Consider the following 27,921-nt stretch of genomic DNA (forward strand, 5'->3'; position numbering starts at 1 on the left):
CCTTAGGGGGTAGATCTCAGAGGGAATGTGTTCAGATCTGGACTAGCTTAGAACTTTATTCTTTTTTTTTTTCATAAATGTATTCATTTTAATTGGAGGCTAATTACTTTACAGTATTGTAGTTAAGTCATTATTGGAACCGTGGTGGGATCTAAAATCTCTTTACTGTTATTCTCTTGGTAGAATCTATCACATGATATTTTTAGCAGTTGTTCTGGCAAAAGCAATGGAAAAAAGGAAGACAATATATGTAGGGCTCTCTAAAAATAACTTATAATAGATGTTAGATAGTTGTTGTTAGTGTATTTAGTCACATCTGACTCTTGGGACTTCATGGACTGCAGCACACCAAGCTCCTCTATCCATGGAATTTTCCAGGCAAGAGTACTGGAGTGAGTTGGCATAACCTACTCCAGGGTATCTTCCTGACCTAGGAATCGAATCCACATCTCCCACACTGGCAGGTGAATTCTTTACCACCAAGCCACGTGGGAAGTGAGTTGAGCTTATTATATGGTCAGCAACGCACCTTTTCTATGAAGAAACATTTGGCATCAGTGGAAAGCCAGAGCTGAAAGTGGTGGGCTCATTTCCACAGCTGGATTGTATGTGCAGAATGGTTGAAATTGTGTCTCTGCTATAGGGCAGAAGCATTTCTGAAATGACAAAAGCATTCATTACTTATGGCCCACTGTTCAATGTTTGATACATCAATACCACGGCTTTCTTTTATGTGAGGATGGCAAACATCTTCCCACTATGAACCCAGCAAAATTTTGAGCTGAGAACATCTCTGATCTGTTTGTAACCAGTGGAACAAATTTCATGGTAATTAAAAGTCAGACCATATATTGACTTTTTAAAAAATTATTTATTTTTAATTGAAGGATAATTGCTTTACAGTATTGTGTTGGTTTCTGCCATACATCAGTATGAATCAGCCATAGGTATACATATGTCCACACCTTTTTGAACCTTCCTCCCACCTCCCATCCCATCCCACCCCTCTAGGTTGTCACAGAGTTTGAATTCCCTGAGGCATACAGGAAGTTCCCACTGGCTATCTGTTTTATATAAGGTAGTGTCTCTGCTTAGTGTCTCAGCAGCAGTCATGCTGCTGTCTCTGTTCATCCCCCCCCCCAACATTGTTCATAAGTCCGTTCTTTACATCTGCATCTCCACTGCTGCCCTGTGAGCATGGTCATCAGTACCATCTTTCTAGATTCCGTAGGTATGTGTTAATATACTTTGTATGTTTCTCTTTGTGACTTGCTTCACGCTATACAAGAGGCTCCAGGTTCATCTACCTCATCATCACTGACTCAGATACATCCCTTTTTCTGACTGAGTAATGCGTTGTATATATGTACCACAGCTTTCTTATCCATTCCTCTGTCGATGGGAATCTAGGTTGCTTCCGTGTCCAAGCTATTGTAAAGAGTGTTGCAGTGAACACTGGGGTACATGTGTCCTTTTCAATTATGATTTTCTCAAGGAATATATCCTGTAGTGGGATTGTTGGGTCACACAGTAGTTTTTTTCCTAATTTTTTAAGGAATCGTCATAGTGTTTTCCTCAGTGGTTGTATCGATTTACATTCCCACCAATAGTGCAAGAGGATTCTCTTTTCTCCATATCTTCTCCAGCATTTATTGTTCATATGTTTTTTGATGATGGCCGTTCTGACTGGTGTGAGGTGATATCTCATTGTACTTTTGATTTGCATTTCTCTAATAATGAGCAGTATTGAGCATCTTTTCATATATTTGTTAGCTGTCTATATGTCTTCTTTAAAGAAATATCTGCTTAGGTCTTTTGCCCACTTTTTGATTGGGTGGTTTGTTTTTCTGGTATTGAGTTGCATGAGCTACTTGTATATTTTAGAAATAAATCCTTTGTCAGTTGTTTCATTTGCTGTTATTTTCTCCCATTCTGAGGGTTGCCTTTTCACCTTGTTTACAGTTTCCTTTGCTCTACAAAAGTTTTTAAGTTTAATTTTGTCCCACTTGTTCATTCTTGTTTTTATTTCCATTACTTTAGGTGGTGGATCATAGAGGATCTTGCTGTGATTTATGTCACAGAGTGTTCTGCCTATGTTTTCCTCTAAGAGTTTTATAGTCTTTGCAGACCATATACTGATTTTTATTTTCTAAGCCTTACTCTGTTATGTGACATTTTAGGATACAGAGTAGACGTTCTTGCTTTTAGTAGGTTTTCAATAAGCAATGCTGCTGGATCAAACTGGGGTGTAAAGTGGATTCCACTACGTCTGCATTGAGACCCTTATAACTATCTCAAATTTAGTATCACTGTTTAGAGATTTATGAGTTTCAAAAGCTTAGAATGTATAGCATGAAAGTTAGATGGGAGATATTATTGGGAATTCTGGGAGGTAGATGAAGTGACCTGATTTTTTGTTTATTATTTGCCTCAAGCGTTTTCCTTAAAAACTAGCAGCGTTTTCACAGGGTCTTGGACCTTGTGTCTGGGGTGGTCACAGGAGAATTCCGGAGCACATTAATCATACTGTCCTTGATGTCTACTTACGTTATTTCAACAAAGGTTTATATTTAGAATACATTGAAGAGCATTAAAATGAAACAGTAGAATCAAAAGTTGAAGGACTGGTTTTGAGATAAATAAAATAAGGAATATTATATTTTACAACCTAATTAAAAGTATAAATCTTCTAAAAATAATTATTGTTTTATTAAAGGCAAGAAAAACCCAAGGATTTTTAACCATGGTTTGGAAGATACAAAGAGTCTGTGTAATCTTGAAAAACAAAACAAAACAAAACAAAAACAGAGGTTAATAAGCAGTGCATGTACTAAATATAGATAACCCAAGTAATTGAATATTTACTTAGATTACAAAGGGAAAATTTGGACAGAGGCTGAGTTTTTATCTTACTATAAAATGATTCATTTATATTCCTGACCATGTTAGTTATATTAGAATTCCTAATATCCTATAAATGATTTAACTTGACTTACAATGTATTGAATTGCCTACATATATATATTTTTTTCTTTTCCAAGTTTATGGCAATAGAGGTTTTAGTAAAATTCTTACATCTTTGAAATATTGTCACTTTAAAGATGAATTAAATACCATAGTTTCTTTCATGGGGTGTAGGTTTCTGTATTTCATATAAAAGGAACTAGATCTGATAAGGACAAATATCTAAATTATGTAAAGAATTCCTACAATTCAATAACAAGAACAACAAAATCTGATTAAAAATGGGCAAAGGATCTGAATAGATGTTTTTCCAGAGAAGACAAAGGTGGCCAGCAAGTACATGAAAAGTTACTTAACATCACAATTATGAAAGGGAAGTTGCTCAGTCGTGTCTGACTCTTTGCGACCCCATGGATGTAGCCCACCAGGCACCTCCGTCCATGGGATTTTCCAGGCGAGAGTACTGGAGTGGGTTGCCATTTCCTTCTCCAGGGGATCTTCCCCACCCAGGAATCGAACCTGGGCCTCCTGCATCGTAGGCAGACGCTTTACTGTGTGAACCACCAGTCATGAGGGAAATGCAAATCCAAACCACAGTGAGATATCATCTCCCATCTGTTAGAAAGGGTATCAAAAATACAAGATGTAACAAGTATTATTGGCAAGGATGTGGAGATAGGAAACTTTTGTGCACTATTGATGGCAATGTTGAGTGGTATTGCCACTGTGGAAAACAATATGGAGATTTCCTAAAAACTAAAAGAAGAACTGCCGTATGATCCAGCACTGCCTCTTCTGTGTATTTAGCCAAAGTAAATGAAAATATTAATTCAAAAAGATGCATGCATCCCAGTGGTCATTGCTGCATTATTTTCAGTGGACAAGGCTTGGAAACAACCTCAGCGTCCACAGATGAATGGATAAAAAGACGTGATACACAGATCACACATACACACTGAATAGAATATTATTCAGCCGTAAGAAAGAATGAAAGCTTGCCATTTGTGACAACATGGATAGACCTTGAGGGCATTATGCCAAGTGAAATATCAGACAGAGAAAGACAGCTACTGTATGATTTCACCTATATGTAGCATCTGAAAACAAACCAAAGCATAACAAATTAAAAGAAAAAAAAAAGAACTCACACATACAAAGACAGATTGGTGGTTTCCAGAGATGAGGGACAGGGGATGGGAGTGAAGGTATCAAAACATGCAGATTTTTAGTTATAAAATAGTTTTGAGGACATAATATGCAGCATGATGATTATAGTTAATAATACTGTTTTGCATGTTTAAAAGTTCCCGAGAGAGATTTTTAAAGTTCTCATCACAAGAAAAAATTTGTGATTATGTATGGTGACAGATGTTAACAAGACTCATTGTGGTAATCATTTAATAATATATACAAACACTGAGTCATTACATTATATACCTGCAACTAGTATAATATTATATCAATTATAATTCACCAAAATGAGAAAGTGTAATTAGCCTTAAATATGATCTGTGATATAATCTGATTCATAAGACTTAAAGGTCATGTTTATGGCAAAAATATAATCCTTTTGGACATAGAACACTGGATTTAAAATATTGTCTCTCAACGTACTGGAAATATACTACTGTTTTCTGGCTTCTATTGGTGTTTTTATCTTCCTTCGTAGCTCAGTGGGTAAAGAATCTGCCTGAAATGGCAGGAGACCCAGGTTGATTCCTGGGTTGGAAGATCCCCTGGAGTAGAAAATGGCAACCCACTCCAGTATTCTTGCCTGGAGAATCCTATGGACTGAGGAGTCTGGCAGGCTACAGTCCACAAGGGGTTGCAAGAATCGGACACTACTTAGTGTCTAAACCACATTGGTGTTTTTAAAAAGTGCACATTCTAGGTAACACTTGTAGGAAATAGAGAAGTGTACTGGGAGCTTTGAATCTGGTTATTGAAGAATGACATGTTTCTATCAAGGTTTCTGATGTACTTTTTTTTGAAATTTTAATTGGAAGCTAATTACTTTACAGTATTGTAGTGGTTTTTGCCATACATTGATATGAATCAGCCATGGGTTTACATCTGTTCCCCATCCTGAACCCCCCTCCCACCTCCCTCCCCATCCCATCCCTCAGGGTAATCCCAGTGCACCAGCTCTGAGCACCCTGTCTCATGCATCAAACCTGGACTGGCGATCTGTTTCACATATGATAATATACATGTTTCAATGCTATTCTCTCAAATCATCCCACCCTCGCCTTCTCCCACAGAGTCCAAAAGACCGTTCTATAAATCTGTGTCTCTTTTGCTGTCTTGCATATAGGGTCATCATTACCATCTTTCTAAATTCCATATATATGTGTTAGCATACTGTATTGGTGTTTTTCTTTCTGACTTATTTCACTCTGTTTAATAGGCTCCAGTTTCATCCACCTCATTAGAACTGATTCAAATATATTCTTTTAAATGACTGAGTAATATTCCACTGTGTATTTGTACCACAACTTTCTTATCCATTCGTCTGCTGATAGACATCTAGGTTGCTTCCATATCCTGGCTATTATAAACAGTGCTACGATGAACACTGGGGTACATGTGTCTCTTTCAATTCTGGTTTCCTCAGTGTATATGCCCAGCAGTGGGATTGCTATTTCCAGTTTTTTAAGGAATCTCCACACTGTTCTCCATAGTGGCATTCTCCATAGTTTGCATTCCCACCAACAGTGTAAGAGGGTTCCCTTTTCTCCACACCCTCTCCAGCATTTATTGTTTGTAGACTTTTGGAACCCTATCCAGTGTTCTTGCCTGGAGAATCCCAGGGACGGGAGAGCCTGGTAGGCTGCCGTCTATGGGGTTGCACAAAGTCGGACACGACTGAAGTGACTTAGCAGCAGCAGCAGACTTTTGGATGGCAGCCATTCTGACTGGTGTGAGATGGTACCTCCTTAACAATGATAATGTCCAGACTGAGCCACTGAGAATGGTGGTTGCAGAATGGATGAATAGTTCCTCATTTTAATGCTCAGAAATATATATGTATGTGTGTATGTATGTGTATGTATATATATTTATCGAAATGATAAATGTGGTACAGGCTTATTGGCTTCCCAGATGGTGCTAGTGGTAAAGAACCTGCCTGCCAATGCAGGAGATGCAGATTTTATCCCTGGGTCAGGTAGATCCCCTGGAGGAGGGCATGGCAAGTCACTACAGTATTCTTGCCTGGAGAACCTCATGGACAGAGGCACCTGGCAGGCTACAGTCCATAGGGTTACAAATGGTCAGACACAACTGAGGTGACTTAGCACACATGCATTCACAGGCTTTTGGAACTCTGAAATGTTGAAAGGTGTTTTACTCTATACATTGAAGAGACTTGGGCCACATTCCAGGCTGGGCATTATTAAAGTCTTACATCCACTTCAATATCAAATTCTGTTTTTAGTTAGCTTTATTGGTAAACTGGAGCCAAACAATCCTAGATACTTGACTGGTGATTGACGTGATATTTTGTTGTTCACTAAACTTTGATGTATTTCTCTCACATTCATTGCCCAACGGCAGTGGAGATAAAACCTTGCCCTGAAATGTAGGGCTTGGTAGTGCAGCAGGAATGCTGGCCTCATAAAAGGTGTCTCAAGTATTATCTTAATATCTAGTCTTACACTTTTTCTTTTAATCTTTTAAAATCCTTAATGACATGACCATGTTGCTTTTCCCCTAATCACTGCCCATCCACCCCAAATATTCAGTTTGTTCCTAGTCTCCCTATTCTGCTTCTAATAACGTATGGTTTCAGGAAACTGTGTTACTGACTTAGTGGCACTGAAGTATGAATGATCTTTGAATTTTAATAGATCTTAAACTAGGAATAAACCTTTTGACATTTAAGAAATAAATCACTTTTGGTAGTAGGGTCATTTAGAACCTTTAATATAACATATCAGTTGTCACCTACTATGTAAGTGGGTAAAGTTGACTAAGAGTGATTGAAAGAAATTCAGAAATTTATTTTTTCAAAGTATGTATGATATATAAATCCATATATTTTCATCTATAGTTATAAATACATATACTATAAGAAAATCTTTAGAAGGGAAAAGAATTATTAGGCAGTATATCAGAGAACCGCCGTGGCCACTCTATGAATTGGAATTTGACATATCACTTTTTAATTTAATAAAGACTGATGTCCCAGAAGCTACTGAAAAAAATAAAGTGTATTGAGAAAATTCTTAGGAACTCAAATACACTATGGGTTATGATAAAAATTTTTCATCAAATAAATAATCAGAATGGCAGCCTGATTAATGATATTGTTAATTGATCTTTATCTAATGGACATATCTTTATAATCCGACTATTAACCTTGATTTTTGTCTCCTTTTCCAGTGTTAAAGAACCCAGTGTGTAAATTATACAGATTTCCCACTTCTGACAATAAGTGGATGCAAATCCGGGAGCAGATGTCAGAGAGCATACTTTCTTTTCATATTCCTAAGGAATTGATCTCTCTTCAAATCAAAGAAGATTTGTGTAGGTAAGAGAAAATGGTTTATGATCATCTCTTACATTAATTACTTTTTCTATAAAACATTTTCTCTTTTTTTATTTTGGTCTTCTTTTAAATTTTTGTTTTATATTGGACTGCCATTGATTTACAAGATTTTGTTAGTTTCTGGTGTACAGCTAAGTGATTCAGTTATACATATACTAATGCATGCTAAGTGGCTTCAGTTGTATTTGACTCTTTGCAACTCCATGGACTGTAGCCCACCAGGCTCCTTTGTCCACGGGATTTTCCCAGCAAGAATATTACAGTGGGTTGCTATTCCCTCCTCCAGGGAATCTTCCTGACTCAAGAAAAACTTATGTCTCCTGCAGCTCCTGCATTACTGCTGAGTCACTGGGGAAGCCCATAGATACATATATATCCATTCTTTTTCAGATTCTTTTCCCATATAGGTCATTACAGAATATTGAGTACAATTCCCTGAGCTCTACAGTAGGACCCTACTGCTTATTCATTTTATACACCCCAGTGTGTATCTGTTAATCCCAAACTCCCAATTTATCACACACCTCACCTTTCCCCTTTGGTAACCATAGTTTGTTTTCAAAGTTTGTGAGGCTTTCTATTTTATAAGTAAGTTCATTTATATTATTTTTCTAAGATTCTGAATATAAGAAGTATAATATATTTGTCTTTCTCTGTCTGACTTATTTCACATCATAAAGTATGATGGTAACATAAAAATCAAGACTGGCATTGTCCAGTATGTTTGGCTGCTAGAACTGTTAATCACTTGCAGTATGAATAGTTCAATTTGAGATGTTACATTTGTGTAAAACACAAACCGCAGTCTTCAAATTCTTCGCACACATTTGGAAAAGACCAATTTTATAATGAAAGGTTAAATAACATTTTGCCTATATTGGTGTTAAATACAATATATTATTAATTTTATATGCATCTCTTTTTGCTCTTTAAAAATGACTACTGAGCACTTGAAAATTTTTCATCACATATGTGATCCTCATTTATAGCTTACACCGTTTTTTTAATTAATTTTTTTTATTGAAGGATAATTGCTTTACAGAATTTTGTTGTTTTCTGTCAAATCTCAACCTGAATCAGCCATCAGTTTAGTTCAGTCACTCAGTCATGTCCGACTCTCTGCAACCCCATGAACCGCAGCACACCAGGCCTCCCTGTCCATCACCAACCCCCGGAGTTCACTCAGACTCACGTCCATCAACTCAGTGATGCCATCCAGCCATCTCATCCTCGGTCGTCCCCTTCTCCTCCTGCCCCCAATCCCTCCCAGCATCAGAGTCTTTTCCAGTGAGTCAACTCTTCACATGAGGTGGCTAAAGTACTGGAGTTTCAGCTTTAGCATCATTCCTTCCAAAGAAATCCGAGGGCTGATCTCCTTCAGAATGGACTGGTTGGGTCTCCTTGCAGTCCAAGGGACTCTCAAGAGTCTTCTCCAACACCATGGTTCAAAAGCATCAATTTTTTGGTGCTCAGCCTTCTTCACAGTCCAACTCTCACATCCATACATGACTACAGGAAAAACCATAGCCTTGACTAGCCATAGGTATATATATATGCCCTCCCTTCTGAACTTCCCTCCCATCTCCCTCCCCATACCACCCCTCTAGGCTGATACAGAGCCCCTGTTTGAGTATCTTAGCCATACATCTAATTCCCGTTGGCTATTTAACATATGGTAATGTAAGTTTCCATCTTACTCTTTCCATACATCTCAACCATCTCCTCCCTTCTCCCCATGTCCATAAGTCTAGTCTCTATGCCTGTTCCTCCATTGCTGCCCTGTAAGTAAATTCTTCAGAACCCATTTTTCTAGAGTCCGTATATTTGCGTTAAAATACAATATTTATCTTTCTCTTTATGACTCATTTTACTCTGTATAATAGGTTCTAGGTTCATCCACCTCATTAGAACTGACTCAAAGGTGTTCCTTTTTATGGCTGAGTAATATTCCCTTGTGTATATGTACCACAACTTCTTTATCCAGTCATCTGTCGATGGACATCTAGGTTATTTCCATGTTCTAGCTATTGTAAATAGTGCTGCAATGAACAATGGGATACATGTGTCTTTTTCAATTTTGGTTTCCTCAGGGTATATGCCTAGGAGTGGGATTGCTGGGTCATTTGGTGGTTTTATTCCTAGTTTTTTTTTTTTCTTTGATATATAGTACTATGTATTTGTTAATAATTCAAACAAAAATTGTACACAAATATTCATAGTGACGTTATTCACAATAGCTCAAAGGTAGAACCCATGCAAGTGTCCATCGGTGGGTGACTGAATATGCAACACAGGGTATATTCAAAAGCTTGAACAGTATTCTACCATACAAAAAAGTACATTGAATGGTGCTGCCACTGTGCAAGACATTACAGAAATTACTCCAAAACTAACACATGGAATAAATATACAGTTCAATTCTAATTCATGCTACGTACCCAAAAGGCTTGGGAAAAGGGGCTGAAAACTGCATACTTCTGCAGTCATACTCACAACAGTGTGATTCACACTGGCAAACAAACAGAAGCAATCTAAGTGTCCATGGCAACCAACTCCATAAACAAACTGTGGTATGCACACAATGGAATCTGATTCAGCTCTTCAAAGTCGGTAATTCTGACAATGCTACAATGTGGACGAACCTTATGGTCATTATATTAAGTGAAATAAACCAGACCAAAAAAGGACGCGTGTTCTGTGATTCCACCAGTATGAGATATCTAAACAAGTTAATTCCAAAGCCAGAAAAAGCAGAAAGTGATTCCCACGGATCGAAGACAGTTCATGTTTCATGGACCCCAATTTCCCTTGGGGAAACTGACTTCCCATGATATCTCCAAAACCAATTATACAAATAATTGGAAGCCATATCCAATCAAATGAATGTAGTCATAATCTTACTGTTTACACCAACCTCACTCAAACTTCTCAATAGACACAAGGCAAAACTGTATCTATGGTACCTCAGTTCAGTTCAGTTCAGTCGCCCAGTCGCGTCCGACTCCCCGTGACCCCGTGAATCACAGCACGCCAGGCCTCCCCATCCACCACCAACTCCCGGAGTCCACCCAGACCCTCTCCATACGCCTTCCATAGTCACTACATCAATTTACATGCCCACAAACAGTGCAAGAGCATTCCCTTTTCTCCACACCCTCTCCAGCATTTATTATTTGTAGACTTTTTGATGATGGCCATTCTGAGCGGTGTGAGGTGATATCACATTGTTTTGATTTCCTTCTCTCTAGTAATGAGCGTTGTTGAACACCTTTTCATGTGTTTGTTAGCCATCTGTATGTCTTCTTGGGAGAAATGTCTGTTTTAGGTCTTTTGCCCATGTTTTGATTGGATCGTTTGTTTTTCTGGTATTGAGTTGTATGAACTGCTTATATGTTTTGGAAATTAATCCTGTGTCAGTTGTTTCATTTGCTATTATTTTCTCCCATTCTGAAGGTTGTCTTTTCACCTTGCTTATAGTTTCCTTTGCTGTGCAAAAGCTTTTAAGTTTAATCAGGTCCCACTTGTTTATTTTATTTTTATTTCCATTACTCTTAGAGGTGGGTCATAGAGGATCTTGCTTTGATTTATGTCATTGGGTATTCTGCCTCTATTTTCCTGTAAGAGTTTTATAGTTTCTGGTCTTACATTTAGGTCTTTAATCCATCTTGAGTTTTTCTTTGTGTATGGTGTTAGGAAGTGTTCTAATTTCATTCTTTTGCATGTAGCTGTCCAGTTTTCCCAGCACCATTTACTGAAGAGGCTGCCTTTGCCGCATTATATATTGTTGCCTCCTTTGTCAAATATAAGGTACTCATAGGTGCCTGGGTTTATTTCTGGGCTTTCTATCTTGTCCTATTGGTCTGTATTTCTGTTTTTGTTTTTTTTTTTTATGCCAGTACCATACTGTGTTGAAGACTGTGGCTTTGTAGTATAATCTGAAGTCAGGAAGGTTGATTCCTTTAGCTCCATTCTTCTTTTTCAGGACTGCTTTGGCTATTCGGCGTCTTTTGTGTTTCCATATGAGTTGTGAAATTTTTTCTTCTAGTTCTGTGAAAAATGTCTTTGGTAATTTGGTATCACATTGAATCTGTAGATTGCATTTGGTAATATAGTCATTTTTATAATATTGATTCTTCCTACCCAAGAACATGGGATATCTCTCCATCTGTTTCATTTTTTATTTCTTTCATCAGTGTCTTATAATTTTCTACGTAAACAGAAATGTTCTTTTGTCTCCTTCAGTTCAGTTCAGTTCAGTCGCTCAGTCATGTCCAACTCTTTGCGACCCCATGAATCGCAGCACACCAGGCCTCCCTGTCCATTACCAACTCCCGGGGTTCACTCAGACTCACGTCCATCGCGTCAGTGATGCCATCCAGCCATCTCATCCTCTGTCGTCCCCTTCTCCTCCTGCCCCCAATCCCTCCCAGCATCAGAGTCTTTTCCAATGAGTCAACTCTTTGCATGAGGTGGCCAAAGTACTGGATTTTCAGCTTCAGCATCATTCCTTCCAAAAGAAATCCCAGGGCTGATCTCCTTCAGAATGGACTGGTTGGATCTCCTTGCAGTCCAAGGGGCTCTCAAGAGTCTTCTCCAACACCACAGTTCAAAAGCATCAATTTTTTGGCACTCAGCTTTCTTCACAGTCCAACTCTCACATCCATACATGACCACTGGACAAACCATAGCCTTGACTAGACGGACCTTTGTTGGCAAAGTAATGTCTCTGCTTTTCAATATGCTATCTAGGTTGGTCCTAACTTTGTCTCCTTAGGTAAGTTTATTCCTAGATATTTAATCATTTTTGTTGCAATGGTGAATGGGATTGATTCCTTAATTTCGCTTTCTGATTTTTCGTTGTTAATATATGGACATGTAAGTGATTTCTGTGTATTGATTTTGTATCCTACAACTTTGCTAAATTCACTAATTAGCTCTAGGAATTTTCTGATACTATCTTTAGGGTTTTTTATGTACAATATCATGTCATCTGCAAATAGTGAGAGCTTTGCTTCTTCTTTTCTGATCTGTATTCCTTTTATTTCTTTTTCTTCTGATTGCTGTAGCTAGGACTTCCAGAACTATTTTGAATAATAGTGGGGAAAGTGGGCACCCGTTTCTTGTTTCTGATCTTAGGGGGAATGCTTTCAGTTTTTTACCATTGAGAATAATGTGTGCTGGAGGCTTATCATATATGGCATTTACTATGTTGAGGTAGGTTCCTTCTATGCCTGTTTTTTGAAGAGTTTTAATCATAAATGGGTGCTAAATTTTGTCAAAGGCTTTTTATGCATCTATTGAAATTATCATATGTTTTTTACCTTTCAGTTTGTTGCTATGGGGTACCACATTGATTGATTTACATATATTGAAGAATCCTTACATCCCTGGAATAAACCCAGCTTAATCATAGTGTATGAACTTTTTGATGTGTTGCTGTATTCTGTTTGCTAAAATTTTGTTGAGGATTTTTGCATCTATTTTCATCAATGATACTGGCCTATAGTTTTCTTTTTTCTGTAGTCTTTGGTTTTGGTTTCAGGGTGATGGTGGCCTCACAGAATGAGTTTGGAAGTGTTCCTTCCTCTGCAGTTTTTTGAAAGAGTTTTAGAAGGACAGACATTAGCTCTTCTCTAAATGTTTGATAGAATTCTCCTGCAAAGCCATCTGGTCCTGGGCTTTTGTTTTTTGGGAGATTTTTGATCACAGCTTCAATTTCAGTGCCTGTAATTGGGTTGTTCATAATTTCTATTTCCTCCTGGTGCAATCTTAGAAGATTGAACTTTTCTAATAATCTGTCCATTTCTTCCAGGTTATCCATTTTATAGCCATATAGTTGTTCATAATAGTCTCTTATAATCCTTTGTATTTCTACATTGTCTGTTATAACCTCTCCTTTTTCATTTCTAATTTTGTTGATTTGATTCTTTTTTCTTTTTCTTGATGAATCTGGCCAAAGGTTTGTCAGTTTATTTTTTTATCTTCTCAAAGAATGAGCTTTTAGTTTTATTAATTTTTACTATTGTTTCTTTCATTTCTTTTTCATTTACTTCTGCTCAGACCTTTATGATTTCCTTCCTTCTACTAATTTCTTTTTGTTGTTGTTGTTCTTCTTCCAGTTCTTTTAGGTGTAAAGTTAGGTTGTCTATTCAATGTTTTTCTTGTTTCTTGAGGTAGGATTGTATTGCTATAAACTTAGGCTTCCCTGGTGGCTCAGACGGTAAAGCGTCTGCCTACAATGTGGGAGACCCAGGTTCGATCCCTGGGTCGGGAAGATCCTCTGGAGAAGGAAATGGCAACCCACTCCAGTACTCTTGCCTGGAGAATCCCATGGATGGAGGAGCCTGGTGGGCGACAGTCTATGGGGTCTCTAGGAGTCGGGCACGACTGAGCGACTTCACTCACTTCTTCCCTCTTAGAAGTGCCTCTGCTACATCCCATGCATTTTGAGTTGTCACGTTTTCATTGTCATTTGTTTCTTGTAATTGATATCTAGTCTCATAACATTGTGGTCGGAGAAGATGCTCGATACAATTTTAACTTTCTTAAATTTACTAAGGTTTGATTTGTGACCCAGGATGTGGTCTATCCTGGAGAATGTTCTTTGTACATATATAATACACCTGAGAAGGTGTATTCTTCTGCATTTGAATGGAATTTCCTGAAGATATTAATGAGATCCATCTCATCTAACGAATCATTTAAGACTTGTTTTTCCATATTAATTTTGTTTTGATGATCTACTCATTGGTATGATTAGGGTGTTAAAGTCTCCTACGATTATTGTGTTACTGTCAGTTTCTCTTTTTATATCTGCTAGTGCTTGTCTTATATATTGAGATGCTCCTGTGTTAGGTGCATAGATATTTACAATTTTTATGTCTTCCTCTTGGATTGATCTCTTGATCATTATGTAGTGTCCTCCCTTATCTCTTGTAATATTCTTTATTTTAAGGTCTATTTTGTCTGATATGAAGATTGCTACTCCAGCTTTCTTTTGATTCCCATTTGCATGGAATATATTTTTCCATCCTCTCACTTTCAATCTATATATGTCTTGAGGTCTGAAGTGGTTTCTTGTAGACAGCATATATGTGGGTCTTGTTTTTGTATCCATTCAGCCAGTCTGTGTCTTTTGGTTGGAGCATTTAATCCATTTACATTTAAAGTAATTATTGATATATGTGTTCCTATTGCCATTTTCTTAATTATTTGGGATGTTTTGTAGATCTTTTTTCTTCTCTCATATTTCTTCATGATATAAGTCCCTTTAACATTTGTTGTAAAGCTGGTTTGGTGCTACTGAATTCTCTTAACTTTTGTTTGTCTGAAAAGCTTTTGAATTTCTCCATCAGTTTTGAATGAGATCCTTGCCGACTATAGTAATCTTGGTTGTAGATTTTTTCCTTTCAGTACTTTAAATGTATCCTGTCATTCCCTTCTGGCCTGCAGAGTTTCTGCTGAAAGATCAACTGTTAAGTGTATGGGGTTTCCCTTGTATGTTACTTCTTCCTTACTGCTTTTAATATTCTTTCTTTGTATTTAGACTGTTAGTTTGATTAGTATGTGTCTTGGTGTGTTTCTCCTTGGGTTAATCCTGTGTGGGACTCTTTGTGCCTCTTGGACTTGATTGACTATTTCCTTTTTAATGTTGGGGAATTTTTCAACTATAATCTCTTCAAAAATTTTCTCATACCCTTTCTTTTTCTCTTCTTCTGGGACCCCTATAATTAGAATGTTGGTGCATTTGATATTGTCCCAGAGGTCTCTGTGGAGAAGGCAGTGGCAATCCACTCCAGTACTCTTGCCTGGAAAATCCCATGAACGGAGGAGCCTGGTAGGATGCAGTCCATGGAGTCGCTAAACGACTGAGCGACTTCACTTTCACTTTTCACTTTCATGTATTGGAGAAGGAAATGGCAACCCGCTTCAGTGTTCTTGCCTGGAGAATCCCAGGGATGGTGGAGCCTGGTGGGCTGCCGTCTATGGGGTCCCACAGACACGACTGAAGCGACTTAGCAGCAGCAGTGGCAGCAGAGGTCTCTGAGACTATCCTCAGTTATTTTCATTCTTTTTACTTTATTCTGCTCTTCAGAAGTTATTTCCACCATTTTATCTTCCAGCTCACTGATTCATTTTTCTGCTTCAGATATTCTGCTATGAATTCCTTCTGGAGTATTTTGAATTTCAGTAATTGTGTTGTTTGTCTCTGTATGTTTATTCTTTAATTCTTCTAGGTATGTTAACTGATTCTGGCATTTTATCCATTTCGTTTTCAAGGTTTTTTTTAATCATCTTTACTGTCATTATTCTGAATTCTTTTTTGGGTAGTTTGCCTATTTCTGCTTCAGTTACTTGGACTTCTGTGTTTCTGATTTGTTCCTTCATTTGTGTGGTGTTTCTTTGGCTTCTCATTATATATATATTTAACTTATTGTCTTTGAGGTGTCCTTTTCCCTGGCTTTAAGGCTGAATTCTTTCTTCCTTTTGGTTTCTGCCCTCCTAACGTTGATCCAGGGGTTTGTGTAAGCTTCCTATAGGGTGAGATTTGTGCTGAGTTTCTTTGTTTGCTTGGTTTTCCTCTGAAGTGCAAGTCTGAGGTGGTAATCCTGTCTGCTGATGACTGGGTTTGTATTTTTTTTGTTGTTTGTTGTTTAGATGAAGCGTCCTGCACAGGGTGCTACTGGTGTTGTGATGATGCCAGGTCTTGTGTTCAAGTGGTTTCCTTTGTGTCATTTCTCACTATCTGATACTCCCTAGGGTTAGCTCTCTGGTAGCCTAGGGTCTCTTGGAGTCAGTGCTCCCACTCCAAAGGCTCAGGGCTTGATCTCTGGTCAGGAACAAAGATTCCACAAGTGTTTTTCTAGGGGCATTAAGTGAGATTAAGGCAAATACCCAAAACTGAGAAACCAAAGACAAACCTCAAACATATGGCAGTTACAAAATCAGGTAGATGATAATTAAAATAATGGAATGTACACATATGCATATATACCCATAAGCAAAGTCAAAACAGTCCAGGTAAAATAAAGTACAGTAGATTGACCTGGCAAACAAAGGAAATCAAAAATTATATTTACCAGTTAAGAACAAAATTAACTAAAGCAGAAACTGGAAAACAAAACTAAAGCAAAATGCCAATTGGGAAATAAAGCAATGAAAACGAAACTAACAAATACATTGGGAGAAAAGAAAAGAAAGAATAGATATGCAGAGTTATATAGAGGTGGGTAAAGAAGATTTATATATATTAAAGATTAACTGCAAGGGGAAAAGAATAGTAGGAAAAGCAAAGAAATAAAAGAAAAAATAATAGGTTTTTAAAAAATTAAAAATTAAAATCATTAAAAATAGAAAAGAAATAAAAGGAAGAAGAAAGAAAGAAAAAAGAAAATGAAAACTCCACAGAACTGCAAAAGCCCAATGTAAACACAGAGGTTTATTGCCGGGGTCCAGCCCTGGTGGATCCAGGGAATTCGATATATAGAGAGATTAGAAACGGATAGTGTAGTAGGTAAATTAGTGGAGAAAGAGGCTGAATAACTTGGTTTACATGGAATAGCATCCATGCTCCAGATGGGAATTCAGCCAGAAAAACAGGGAGCAAGAAAGAAATGACATGGGGGAATCAGTCTTTCTGGAAACTGATCCGATTTCTTTATTTTGGGGTTTGCTTATATACCTTTTGTTACACATAGGGGATGAATACAGAGTCATGCGGGGGTCAGCAGTCCTGACCTTTATCAAAATCAGGTGCTTCACATAAAAAGGTCTTAGGGATTTTATGATCCTTTCTTTCTGATAACCAAAAAACTTATTTTTTCCAAGGGTGTTTTTACTTAAACCAGGCACCACCCTCCAAATAAAGTTACATTCCTATAGGATGAAGATATAGTGAGTTACAATCAAGAAAGAAATTTATTTAACCCAAGGTTAACATGATTAATCTTAAAGGTTAATACTTATTTCTCCTATATGCTAGTTATATTCATTATAAGGGCAGGGAACATGGAGATTTAGCAGCAAACATCAGCCCAACAAATGAAATCCTTTCACCAATGCTCCCCTTAAGATCTATTTAGTCTTAAGATAGTGATAAAGTTACATTTTTACATAGCAAGGACACAGTGATTTATAACAAAGTACAGTGATCTATTACAAAAGAGAAAATTCATTAACTCAAAAAGTCTAGTATTTCTAACCTTAAAACTACTATATTTCCTTTTCTATATTCCAAATACATTGATTAATATATTCCCAGGTGCCTAAGGATATGGAGGCCTAGCGGCGATCATTGACTCAACAATGAGAAAAGCCCTATGCTAATTAAGACTCTCAAAATACTCCAAAACTCTCTGTGCTGTTTATGGTTGAGAGGTAGTAAACAATCATGTGCCTAGTGGCAGGAGTATGGATAATCCTGTCACACAAGCTAGTCTGTCAGCAGAGAGGTTTGACCTATGACACCCTTGTCACAGCCAGGGCAGGGAATTAGCAGCAATTATTGGCACAACAAATGAAAAACCCTTCACCAATATAATTCCTAAACAACCCACTACACTAATAATTTCCAACTCCCCAGAAGAATTTGCCTTTAGTAAGTCTAAAACATCTCGTGCCTCTCAGATTGGGAGGCTGTAAACAATCACATGTGGCTGGACGAACCTATACAGGTGGGCTAGATAACCTTCAGAGGAGTCTGTAAGCTGAAACACTCTTGTCACGCCCAGGAATTTTTATTGCCTTGGAGCTGCATGTTTACTCCTTCTCCGAGAAAAATGGTTATGGGGGAGAGCATAAAATAGACTCTAGTTTTGGGGTAGATGCTCAGGAACAAGGGGTTTCCTAAGGCTTGATCACGCCTTTGCATATGCCAAGCCTCCTTCCTCATGACCTTTGCCATGGGCGGAGTTCCTCACGCTGGCCCCCGGCAGTTTATAACAACAGTAAAAAGTGTAATTGAATATACACCTATAAGCAAAGTCAAGACAGTCCAACAAAAGTAAAGTACAATAGATTGACCCAGTGAACAAAGGAAACCAAAAATGATATCTACCAGTTAAGAATAAAACTAACTAAAGCACAAACTGGAAAACAAAACTAAGCAAGGTGCCAGTTGGGGAATAAAATAATGAAAATAAAACTTAACAAATGTGTTGAGAGGAAAGGAAAGAAAGAAAGAAACGATATCCAAAGTTAAATCAAGGCAGATAAAAAAGATTTATATACATTAAAGATTAACTGAAAGGGGAAAAGAACATAGGAAAAGCAAACAAAGGAATAAATGTAGCATGATAATAATAGGTTTAAAATTTTTTTTAAAGAGAAAATTTTTTAAAAAAGGAAAAGGAAAACTCCACAGTACTGCAAATGCCCAACATAGAGGCAGAGGTTTATAACAACAATAAAAAATGTTACTGAGTTAAAAGAAAAAGCTCAAAAGATTAATTAGATTTCATAGTGCAAATAAAATCAACAACTACAACGGGGTGGGGGGGGGAATAAAAGGAAAAAGAAAGGAAAAAAAAAAAAAAGCCCAGAAGAAGCTACAGAGCAAGTCAAAACATAAGAATAATAAATGTTTTTCTTGAGTCACTGCTGCCAGAGTCCTTTCCCTCACTGGGAGTCACAGTCCACCTCACCTCCCTAGGATGCCCTCCAACACTGTGCTAATCTCTGGACTTGTTGTGGGGGCAGCTCAGATTCTAATCTGGTCCTACTCCTGTGTGTTCTTGCCTCCAATGTCCACAGCTATCAGAACTAGTGCATTTTCTTTTGTGAGAACTTTCAGTGTCCTTTTATATATTCCATAGACGATGTCTGCCTAGTTGATCACTTGGATTTAATCTTCAGCTTGTACAACTGGTGGGAAGGTTTTGGGTCTTCTTCCTTAGCCACGCTGCCCTGGGTTTCAACTGTGGTTTTATTTCCACCTCTGCATGTGGGAGTTTGTTCCTGAGGCTGCCCTGGAGGACTTGGGTTTGCCCCTGTGAGGGCCAGGTCTGGAGGTGGTGCAGCTGCTTGGGTCGCAGGGGTTCTGGCAGCACCAGGTACTCAGGGGAGTTGGCGGCTAGGACAGCAGGAACTATAGTGCTCTAGAAGGGTATGGCAACCAGTATTGGCCAATACGCTCCAGTATTCTTGCCTGGAGAACCCCCCTGACAGAGAAGCCTGGCAGGCCCCAGTCTTTAGGGTCCCAAAGAGTTGGACACTACCAAAGTGACCCTGCATGCATAGACAAGTTTGTTTTTTTTTTTTTTTTTTTTTTTGCCTGTGGCAGTTCTGCCTCCATGAGAGTTAAGTGTGAAGGTGATGTGGCTGCTTGGCTTGTGGGGACCCTGGCAGAGCAAAAGTTATGGCCCTATCAGAATCTTTTTTTAAGCCTCTTGTAGCTGGCTATCAGAAGGCTCCTTTGGCCAGTCTTTCTCTGTAGCTCCGCTCATTCAGGCACTTAGAGGGAGGGCTCCTTTGCCTGGGGTCCTTCTCTGTTGTTTGGCATGTCCTGCACAGAGAGGCGCTCCCCTGGCTGGGGTCCTACTCTATAGATCGGCGCATCAGTCACTTAAAGGGGCATCCTGGGTGGGGACCTAGTCTGTAGGTGGGCCAGTCAGGCACTTAAAGGGGCACCCTGGGTGGGGTCCTACTCTGTAGATGGGCCTGTCAGGCACTTAAAGGGGCACCCTGGGTGGGGTCCTACTCTGTAGATGGGCCTGTCAGGCACTTAAAGGGGCACCCTGGGTGGGGTCCTACTCTGTAGATGGGCCTGTCAGGCACTTAAAGGGGCACCCTGGGTGGGGTCCTACTCTGTAGTTCAGTACATCAGGCGTTTGACTTGCCAGCCTCTCTGTTGTTCATCTGCCAATGCTGGCATGTGGGGAGAGAGAAGCTGTGGTGATGGCTCCACCCCCTAACTGTGACTCAGCAGTATAGCCTTGCTTCCATGGCTGCCTGGCTTTCCACCACAGAAATTTTCCACCACAGTCTCCTCCCTCACATCCCCTCGATCCATCTCTCCGCAGTCAACAGCAGCCTTCGCCCTGGGATTGCTCCGCAATCCCTAAACTCCAGTTCCCAGCCACTGTGCCTTCCAGGGGACCTGCATTCCTGTCCAGGGTATGACCTGCCTCCATCCAGGGTATGAATGACTGTGGCAAGGACTGTCTGATTCTCAGTCCATTTAGGCTGCCACAGATCAGCTGTTTCACTCTCAGCCATAAGTGTTCCTCCTCTGACTCAGACAGTTGCCCCGATGTGGGGATGGGACCCCTGCTTCAGTTCCCCCTCCCGCTGAGGGCAGGTCCAGTCCTACTGACTGCTTTTCCCCCTTGTTCCTTGTCCTACCGAGTTTTGCGTGGTTCTGTATGTTCTTTTCTGCTGCCCGGGTACTCCTGTCCGCTCTCAGCCATGCACTGTTGTGTCTGAAGGTGTATTTGTAATCTGTCCGTGGAGAGAGATGTACTCCACATCCACCCACTCCTCTGCCATCTTTTTCTCCCTACCTTGCACCTTTTTTGTGTAAATCTCCTATTATTAAAATGTGTTGGAAAAAATTCAGCAATGAATCTTTAATACTTTTTAAAGAAATGTAGAGAAAAAGTCATATTGAAGATTCAAAAGAGAAATAGGGAAAATTTGTGAGAAAACTGGCTAGTGATCTCAGTAGAATGTAAGGAGTTGTGCCTGTTATGAAAAGGAATCAGAAAGAGCTAAATTAAGGGCCATCACGTTTGGAACTTCCCTGCTGGTCCAGTGGTTAAGACTCTAGGACTCTGTGCTCTAAATGCAAGAGGCCTGGATTCAATCTCTGGCCAGGGAACAAAGATCCTGCATGCTTCTCAGCATGACCAAAAAAAAAAAAAAAAAAAACCCTTTGCGGAAAATGCTAAGAAGAAAGAAAGAATGGAAAGAATAATGAAAATTTAAAATGCAACAGGCAAAAAAAAATCCAGAATCACAACAGATTTGACACTGAGAAATCACATCAGAGATGTGGAACACAAACAGGAGTTCTTCTCAAATACTAAACAAAGGTGGGAAAACATTCAAAATGATGAGAGGGAAGATGTTAGATGTTTAGGGCAAAAAGCTGGAAACTACCAGAAAATTTTCGCATTCTTTGGGAAGAACAGTTCATGCAAAATCTTGAAAGAAAACGTATGCAGTTTTTATTTCTTTACATGCTGTTGAGAAAATCAGGCTAACCTTAACATTTCTCTGCAGAAGTCTGTGGAGTAATATCTACTGATTATTGAGAGAAAAAGGTTATGTCTCCACTTTATTATTTAGGGTCAGGTTATAATTTTTTTTATGAATGAAGACAGTAGAAATGGCATACTTAAAAGCACAGAAAATATCATCCAGCAAACTTTCTTTAAAAATCTGTGCTTAAAGATTTATGCCATCCAACTGATAAAATATTTTAAATTATTATATTTATAACACAAAATAATATACTGTAATCATTAAATTTTATTATACTATAAAATTAATATGCATAGTATAACAAATTAAGAATGTAATGATAGGATATTATCCTACAAAAGAATTTGAGACTTTTTTCTTGGTTGGATGGAATCATCAACCTAAAAAGAACTTTGAAGTTCTTTTCTTGACTGCTTTTCTTTTTAAAAATTTTTTTTAATCTTTAGTTGAGTATTGTTGATAGAGCTTCCCTGGTGGCTCAGACAGGAATCTGCCTGCAATACAGGAGACCTGAGTTCTATCCCTGGGTTGGAAGGTTCCCCAGGAAAAGGGAATGTCAACCCCCCTCAGTATTTGCGTCTGGAGAATTCCATGGACAGAGCAACCTGGCTACAGGTGAAAGTGAAAGTGAAAGTGAAGTCGCTCAGTCGTGTCAGACTCTTTGAGACCCCGTGGACTGTAGCCCACCAGGCTCCTCCGTCCATGGGATTCTCCAGGCAAGAATACTGGAGTGGGTTGCCATTTCCTTCTCCAGGGGATCTTCCCAACCCAGGGATCGAACCCTGGTCTCCTGCACTGCAGGCAGATGCTTTAACCTCTGAGCCACCAGGGAAGCCCAGTTATTGTTGATGGAGTTGCAAAGAGTCTGCAAGACTGAGCTACTAACACATTCACTTTTATAGTTGATTTCCAGTGTTGTGTTTCTGCTGTACAGCAAAGTGAATCAGTTTTACGTCTACATATATCCACTCTTTTCTTAGATTTTTATCCCATACAGGTCATTACAGAGTACTGAGTAGAGGTCCCTTTGCTATATACAGTATGTGGTTATTGATTTCTTTTTAATGCATAGTAGTGTCTGTATGTCAGTCTCAACCTTCCAATTTATCCCTCTCCCCCTTTCCCCCGGTAATCAAAAGTTTTTGGGCTCCCTGTTTTTTTATATCAGTGACTCTATTTTGTTTTTATAAATAAGTTCATCTGTACTATTTTTCTAAATTCCACATATAAGTGGTACCATATGATGTCTGTTTTTCTGACATACGTCACTCTGTATGACAATCTCTAGATCCATCCATGTTACTGCAGATGGCTTCTTTTAACCCTAGTCTCATTCACACCCTAGAAAGTATTTTGCTTGCCTTAACTTTCCTACCAGCAGCACAACTTTAATGGGTTTTCTTAGCTTGTTTGATGAAGACTGTGGGTGCCATTGTGCCCCTATCTTTCAGCACTTGCAAAGGGTGCAAAGTGCTTAATTTTTAGCTTGGAAATCTCTAGTGAAAGAGTCATTTTTTTAAAAAAAAGCTTGGAGTCTTTTCTTCAACAGAGAAAAATTAGTTGCTAGGGCAACTTTATATTATGGTCATTTTCATTGCTAAGGAACAGAGATAATTGTTTTCTGAATCTTTAAAATAACCATTAACTAAATTATATCATTTTAGTTGGTGAAGAGCAGTAAGGAAATGAGTGGCAGATAAAAGCTGCCATTAAGTCCCTTTTTATGTTTTCTTCTGCATAGGTTCTGTGGGTGCATAGAGATAGTTATAGATGGATGACAGACACATAGACATAGATATACAATCTTTTTTTCCTCTCCTTTTCTTCATTTCTCTCTCTTTTACTTAAATAAAGTTAGTAAATACAGTGTGAATTTAGCTGTATAACAGGGGTCACAAAAATTTTTCCTTAAAGGACCAAAATAGACATTTTGCAAAGGTGAGCTGTTCCCTCTCAGTTACCAAGATGATGAATTTACAAACATTGTCAGCCGTCGACTTCTGTGAAAGTCTGGATTTTGAAAATCTTACACTTTCTTTCATAATCCATTGACTCTTGCAATCTCTCTTTTCATACTAGATGTAAACTTCTCTACAACTTCCAGTTGGTGTGTTTTTGCCATCTCCCTGTAGGAGTGTTTGGGTTTCCCAGGTGGTGCTAATGCTAAAGAACCTGCCTGCCAATGGAGCAGACATAGGAGAAGCATGGGTTGGATTCCTGGGTCGGGAAGATCCCCTGGAGGAGGGCATGGCAACTAACTCCTGTATTCTCACCTGGGAATCCCACGGGCAGAGGAGCCTGGTGGGCTACAGTCCATGGGGTCCCAAAGGGTCGGACACGACTGAGTGACTTAGCACACACACACACATAGGAGTGTTTAGGGTATTATTTGCCTATTTTGTTACATGACTTCCCTTCGTTTACCAAAGGGGTAGAAAAGGGAAAATTGAGAAGACTACTCTGATTGACATCAGCTTCATAAACTCGCAGGTAGAGATTTCCTGAGTTTGAGTTTGGATTTAATTATAAAAGAAAATAGCAAGTAGGAAATTAAATGAGTATTAAATATATGTCTAGTCACAACTGTCTTAAAGACAAGGAATTATTAGTAGTTCATAAATTACTTAGCTCAATAAGAATGATATCCCACTCATACATTTAAGCATATTATTATTTTTATTATTTCAAGGTTGGTATACACTTGACAGACTAAGTGTGACTCTCTTTGCAGGGACCGTGTGTGTGCATGGTTCACCTCCTTGCATAATGCGTACCTGTAATTATAAAGAGGAAAATGTTGTTTATCCCACCCATCGTGACATGGAGTATCAATGTCATCAGGGACATAATGGTGCAACAGCTACTCCATCACCCAGACACAGTATCTGTCATTGCATGCAGCAGCCTTCTAAAACCTCTCTTGCTATTAGTCTCTTGGTATACATCGATCTCAAAATGAATCACTTATTAAATTTGAGATTGTACATACACAGAGTCTGAGGGCAGTAATAGAGTTTAAATTGTTTGGAGCCTCACTCTAATTCGCCTAAGCATTAATGCCCTCTGAGTTCAAGTTCAGCTGCCTAACCTCATTTGCATTGGCTGTGAAGTGTTTCCACAACACTACACGTTGAGTTTGATATTACAGTTTAGGTCCAAAAAATTCACAAGCAAGAAATTATAGATATCAAGGTATGTTTACTGCTATGAAGAAAGGCTTGTGTGCTTAGCAATTTTCTGCTTCTTTGCTCTTGAAGCCATATTTTACAGATATGTAAAATATATGGTACATTTTTTTCTATAAAATATGGTCACTATAGACAACAGTGAGAATATAGAAAATATAAAAAGGAAAAAGTAAATCACTCTCAACTCACTACCCGGAAGAAATACTGTGTCTTTATTTTCTACATCTACTCTCACATTTTCATCAGCCTCACTGTGGAAAGTAGATTTTTGGTCCCAACTATCATGCCCCCATACCGTGTTTAATTTTCCTTCCGCATCTGATCTGTATTATGAATAACCTGTGAATCTACTGCTGCTGCTGCTGCTGCTGCTAAGTCACTTCAGTCATGTCCGACTCTGTGCGACCCCAGAGACGGCAGCCCACCAGGCTCCCCCATCCCTGGGATTCTCCAGGCAAGAACACTAAATGCAGGCTACTGATTATTCGAGATGATTATATCTTCATTTTGATTGATACATAAATAAACTAGAAGGAAAACAGACTAGAAATACACTAAACTATTAGTAATATGCACACTAACATAAACAAAGATTATTTCTGGATAGTGTATTTAGAATGTAATTTGTTATTCAGCAATAGAAAACAAATGCGATAAACTCAGAGCTAGTTGCTCAGCTGTGTCCGACTCTTTGTGACCTCATGGACTGTAGCCTCCAGGCGCCTCTGTCCGTGGAATTCTCCAGGCTAGAGTATTGGAGTGGATAGCGATTCCCTTCTCTAAGGCATCTTCCGCACCCAGGGATCTAACCCGGGTCTCCTACACTTAAGACAGATTCTTTACCATTTGATAATAACTTGTACAAATAATAAGGACTACTTAGACTGCCAGTTAACTTTATCTTGGTTTCTTCTTGTTTAGAGTTTAGTTTCTGTCTGAATATCAAAGTCTAGTCTAAATTTATCTCTCCTTCAAATTAAAAAAAAATTGGATGACTCTGTTTTTTAGGAAAATTGCCAGCTATTTAGAATTTGAGTTTTCTTCCTTCTCTTCCTCAAGAAAATGTGTAGTAAATGAGGATGGGCTTACTGTGTTCTCATGACAGCATCCATATGAGAGATTCTTGATTCTTTGTAGTGTCTTTCCCTTTAAATTATTCTCCATCAGTTAATTTCTACCTTAGTGAATAACATTCAGTCTTCAACAATTCAATGCAGAAATATTTCTATCTTGTACACTATAAATATTTCTATCTTGTCTCACTACATCTATCCATATTCAAGTTCAACTGCCAATGTCTCTTCACTCTGATTCCACAGTTGCTCTTAAATTCATTTACTTTTTACATTTTCACTCCTTCCATTCAAATCCCAACCACCATCGTTTCTCCCCTGTGTTAGTATAACAATCTATTATGGCTTTTCTGCTGGTGACCTTGCTTCCTCAAAATCGATGGTTCGCTTTTTTATGGATTAATGATACAAATGAGCTTATTTACAAAACAGACTCACAGACATAGGAAACAAGTTTACGGTTACCAAGGGGTATATTACAGTGGGGTGGTTAGGAGTTTGGGATTACCGTATTCCCACTACTATATATAAAATAGGTAAACCACAAGGACCTACTGTATAGCACGGGAAACTATAGTCAATATCTTGTAGTAGCCTATAATGGAAAAAATCTAAAATAACTATATGTGTATATATAAAACTGCATCACTTTGCTGTGTACCTGAAAGTGACGCAGGACTTACCTTGTGGTCCAATGGTCAAAACTCCATGCTTGCCTCTCAGGAGGCACGGATTCAATCGCTGGTTGCAGAACTAAGATCCAGCATGCTGCATGGTGTGGCTGAAAAATAATAAAAATTAAATTAACTTATAAAGGAAATTAACACAACGTTGTAAATTAACTGTGTGCTGTGCTTAGTCACTCAGCCGTGTCTGTCTCTTTGTGACACCATGGGCTGTAGCCCACGAGGGTCCTCTGTCCGTGCGAGTTTCCAGGCAAGAATACTGGAACAGGTAGCCTTTCCCTTCTCCAGGAGTTCTTCCCAACCTAGGGATCAAACCCAGGTGTCCCACATTGCAGGCAGATTCTTTACCACCTGAGCCACAAGGGAAGCCCAAGAATAGTGGAGTGGGTAGCCTATCCCTTCTCCAGGAGATCTTCCCGACCCAGGAATCAAACCAGTCTCCTGCATTGCAGGCGGATTCTTTACCAGCTGAGCAATTTAAAAAATACATAAAAGAAAAATTCACGGTTTCCCATTACAGACTCACATAATCGGTGTGAAAATGTAATAACGCAGATTTCCAGCAGGAGTATCAAGGAGACAGCCTTTATGTGTAATCTCTTGAGAGCTAGACTGAAATTATGTGTTGGGAAGGAAAGAGGGGGAGGTTCTTATTACCAAGTATCAGTATAACGCCGTGCTTCTAAGAAGTTTACTAAATGACTCCATAATCATGATATAGAAGGGATGTGGCATTATAAAGCAGCCCAGTTCTTTGACCTAGCCTCCATGAAAGATGTGGGGTGGGGGGAAGACAACTGGTTTACTATGGAGTTATTATAATGGAGAGAAAAGGCGAGAGTGACACGTCAAAGGCAGCAGAGACCCTAAATGCGTGGAAGGTACACGTGCATTTGTGTGCGTCTTTATGTGGCCTTTGCCTGTGTTTATAATGCCTCAAGTTTTACAGTCCCTCAACGTGGGTTGCATGCAGCAAGTTCTGTAGGTCTTGCCAAACTACCACCTATAAAATTTTTATGGCTTGTTTTAGTGCTGCCGTGTATTTTATGTTGAGTATTATCTTTGGATTTTGCACTACTTCAAAAGTTTGCTGTGCTTAGTCTACGTGGAAATATGTAGTTACCGGAGGACATGATGGAACCTGTGGCACTGAAGCTCTGTGCCAGCTGCACATACCGTATTAAATGATGACGTGCACACGCGTATGTTTAGATGGGAGGCTTGGGTGGTCACAGAGTGTTTGTTTTGTCAAAAACGTA

General features: G+C 38.8%; 1 protein-coding gene and 1 long non-coding RNA gene across 17 annotated transcripts in view; one reads left to right on the top strand and one right to left on the bottom strand.

Moving 5' to 3' along the window:
* INPP4B (inositol polyphosphate-4-phosphatase type II B) overlaps positions 1–27,921 on the top strand; it is an 887,198-nt gene that overhangs the window by 643,518 nt on the left and 215,759 nt on the right. For all 16 annotated transcript variants that reach the window (XM_015101375.4, XM_042234315.2, XM_060400642.1 and 13 more), the window contains one exon: positions 7,348–7,495. In XM_015101375.4, the coding sequence (XP_014956861.3) occupies positions 7,348–7,495 (148 nt within the window). The remainder of the gene's footprint in view (positions 1–7,347; positions 7,496–27,921) is intronic.
* On the bottom strand, positions 240–27,286 carry LOC121816919 (uncharacterized). The gene is made up of 3 exons (XR_006056634.2): positions 27,189–27,286; positions 26,660–26,757; positions 240–656 (listed from the first exon to the last, which is right to left on the bottom strand). It is a non-coding gene; the product is annotated as an uncharacterized LOC121816919 (long non-coding RNA).

This window comes from Ovis aries, chromosome 17, assembly GCF_016772045.2.
Source record: "Ovis aries strain OAR_USU_Benz2616 breed Rambouillet chromosome 17, ARS-UI_Ramb_v3.0, whole genome shotgun sequence".
NCBI lineage: Eukaryota > Metazoa > Chordata > Mammalia > Artiodactyla > Bovidae > Ovis > Ovis aries.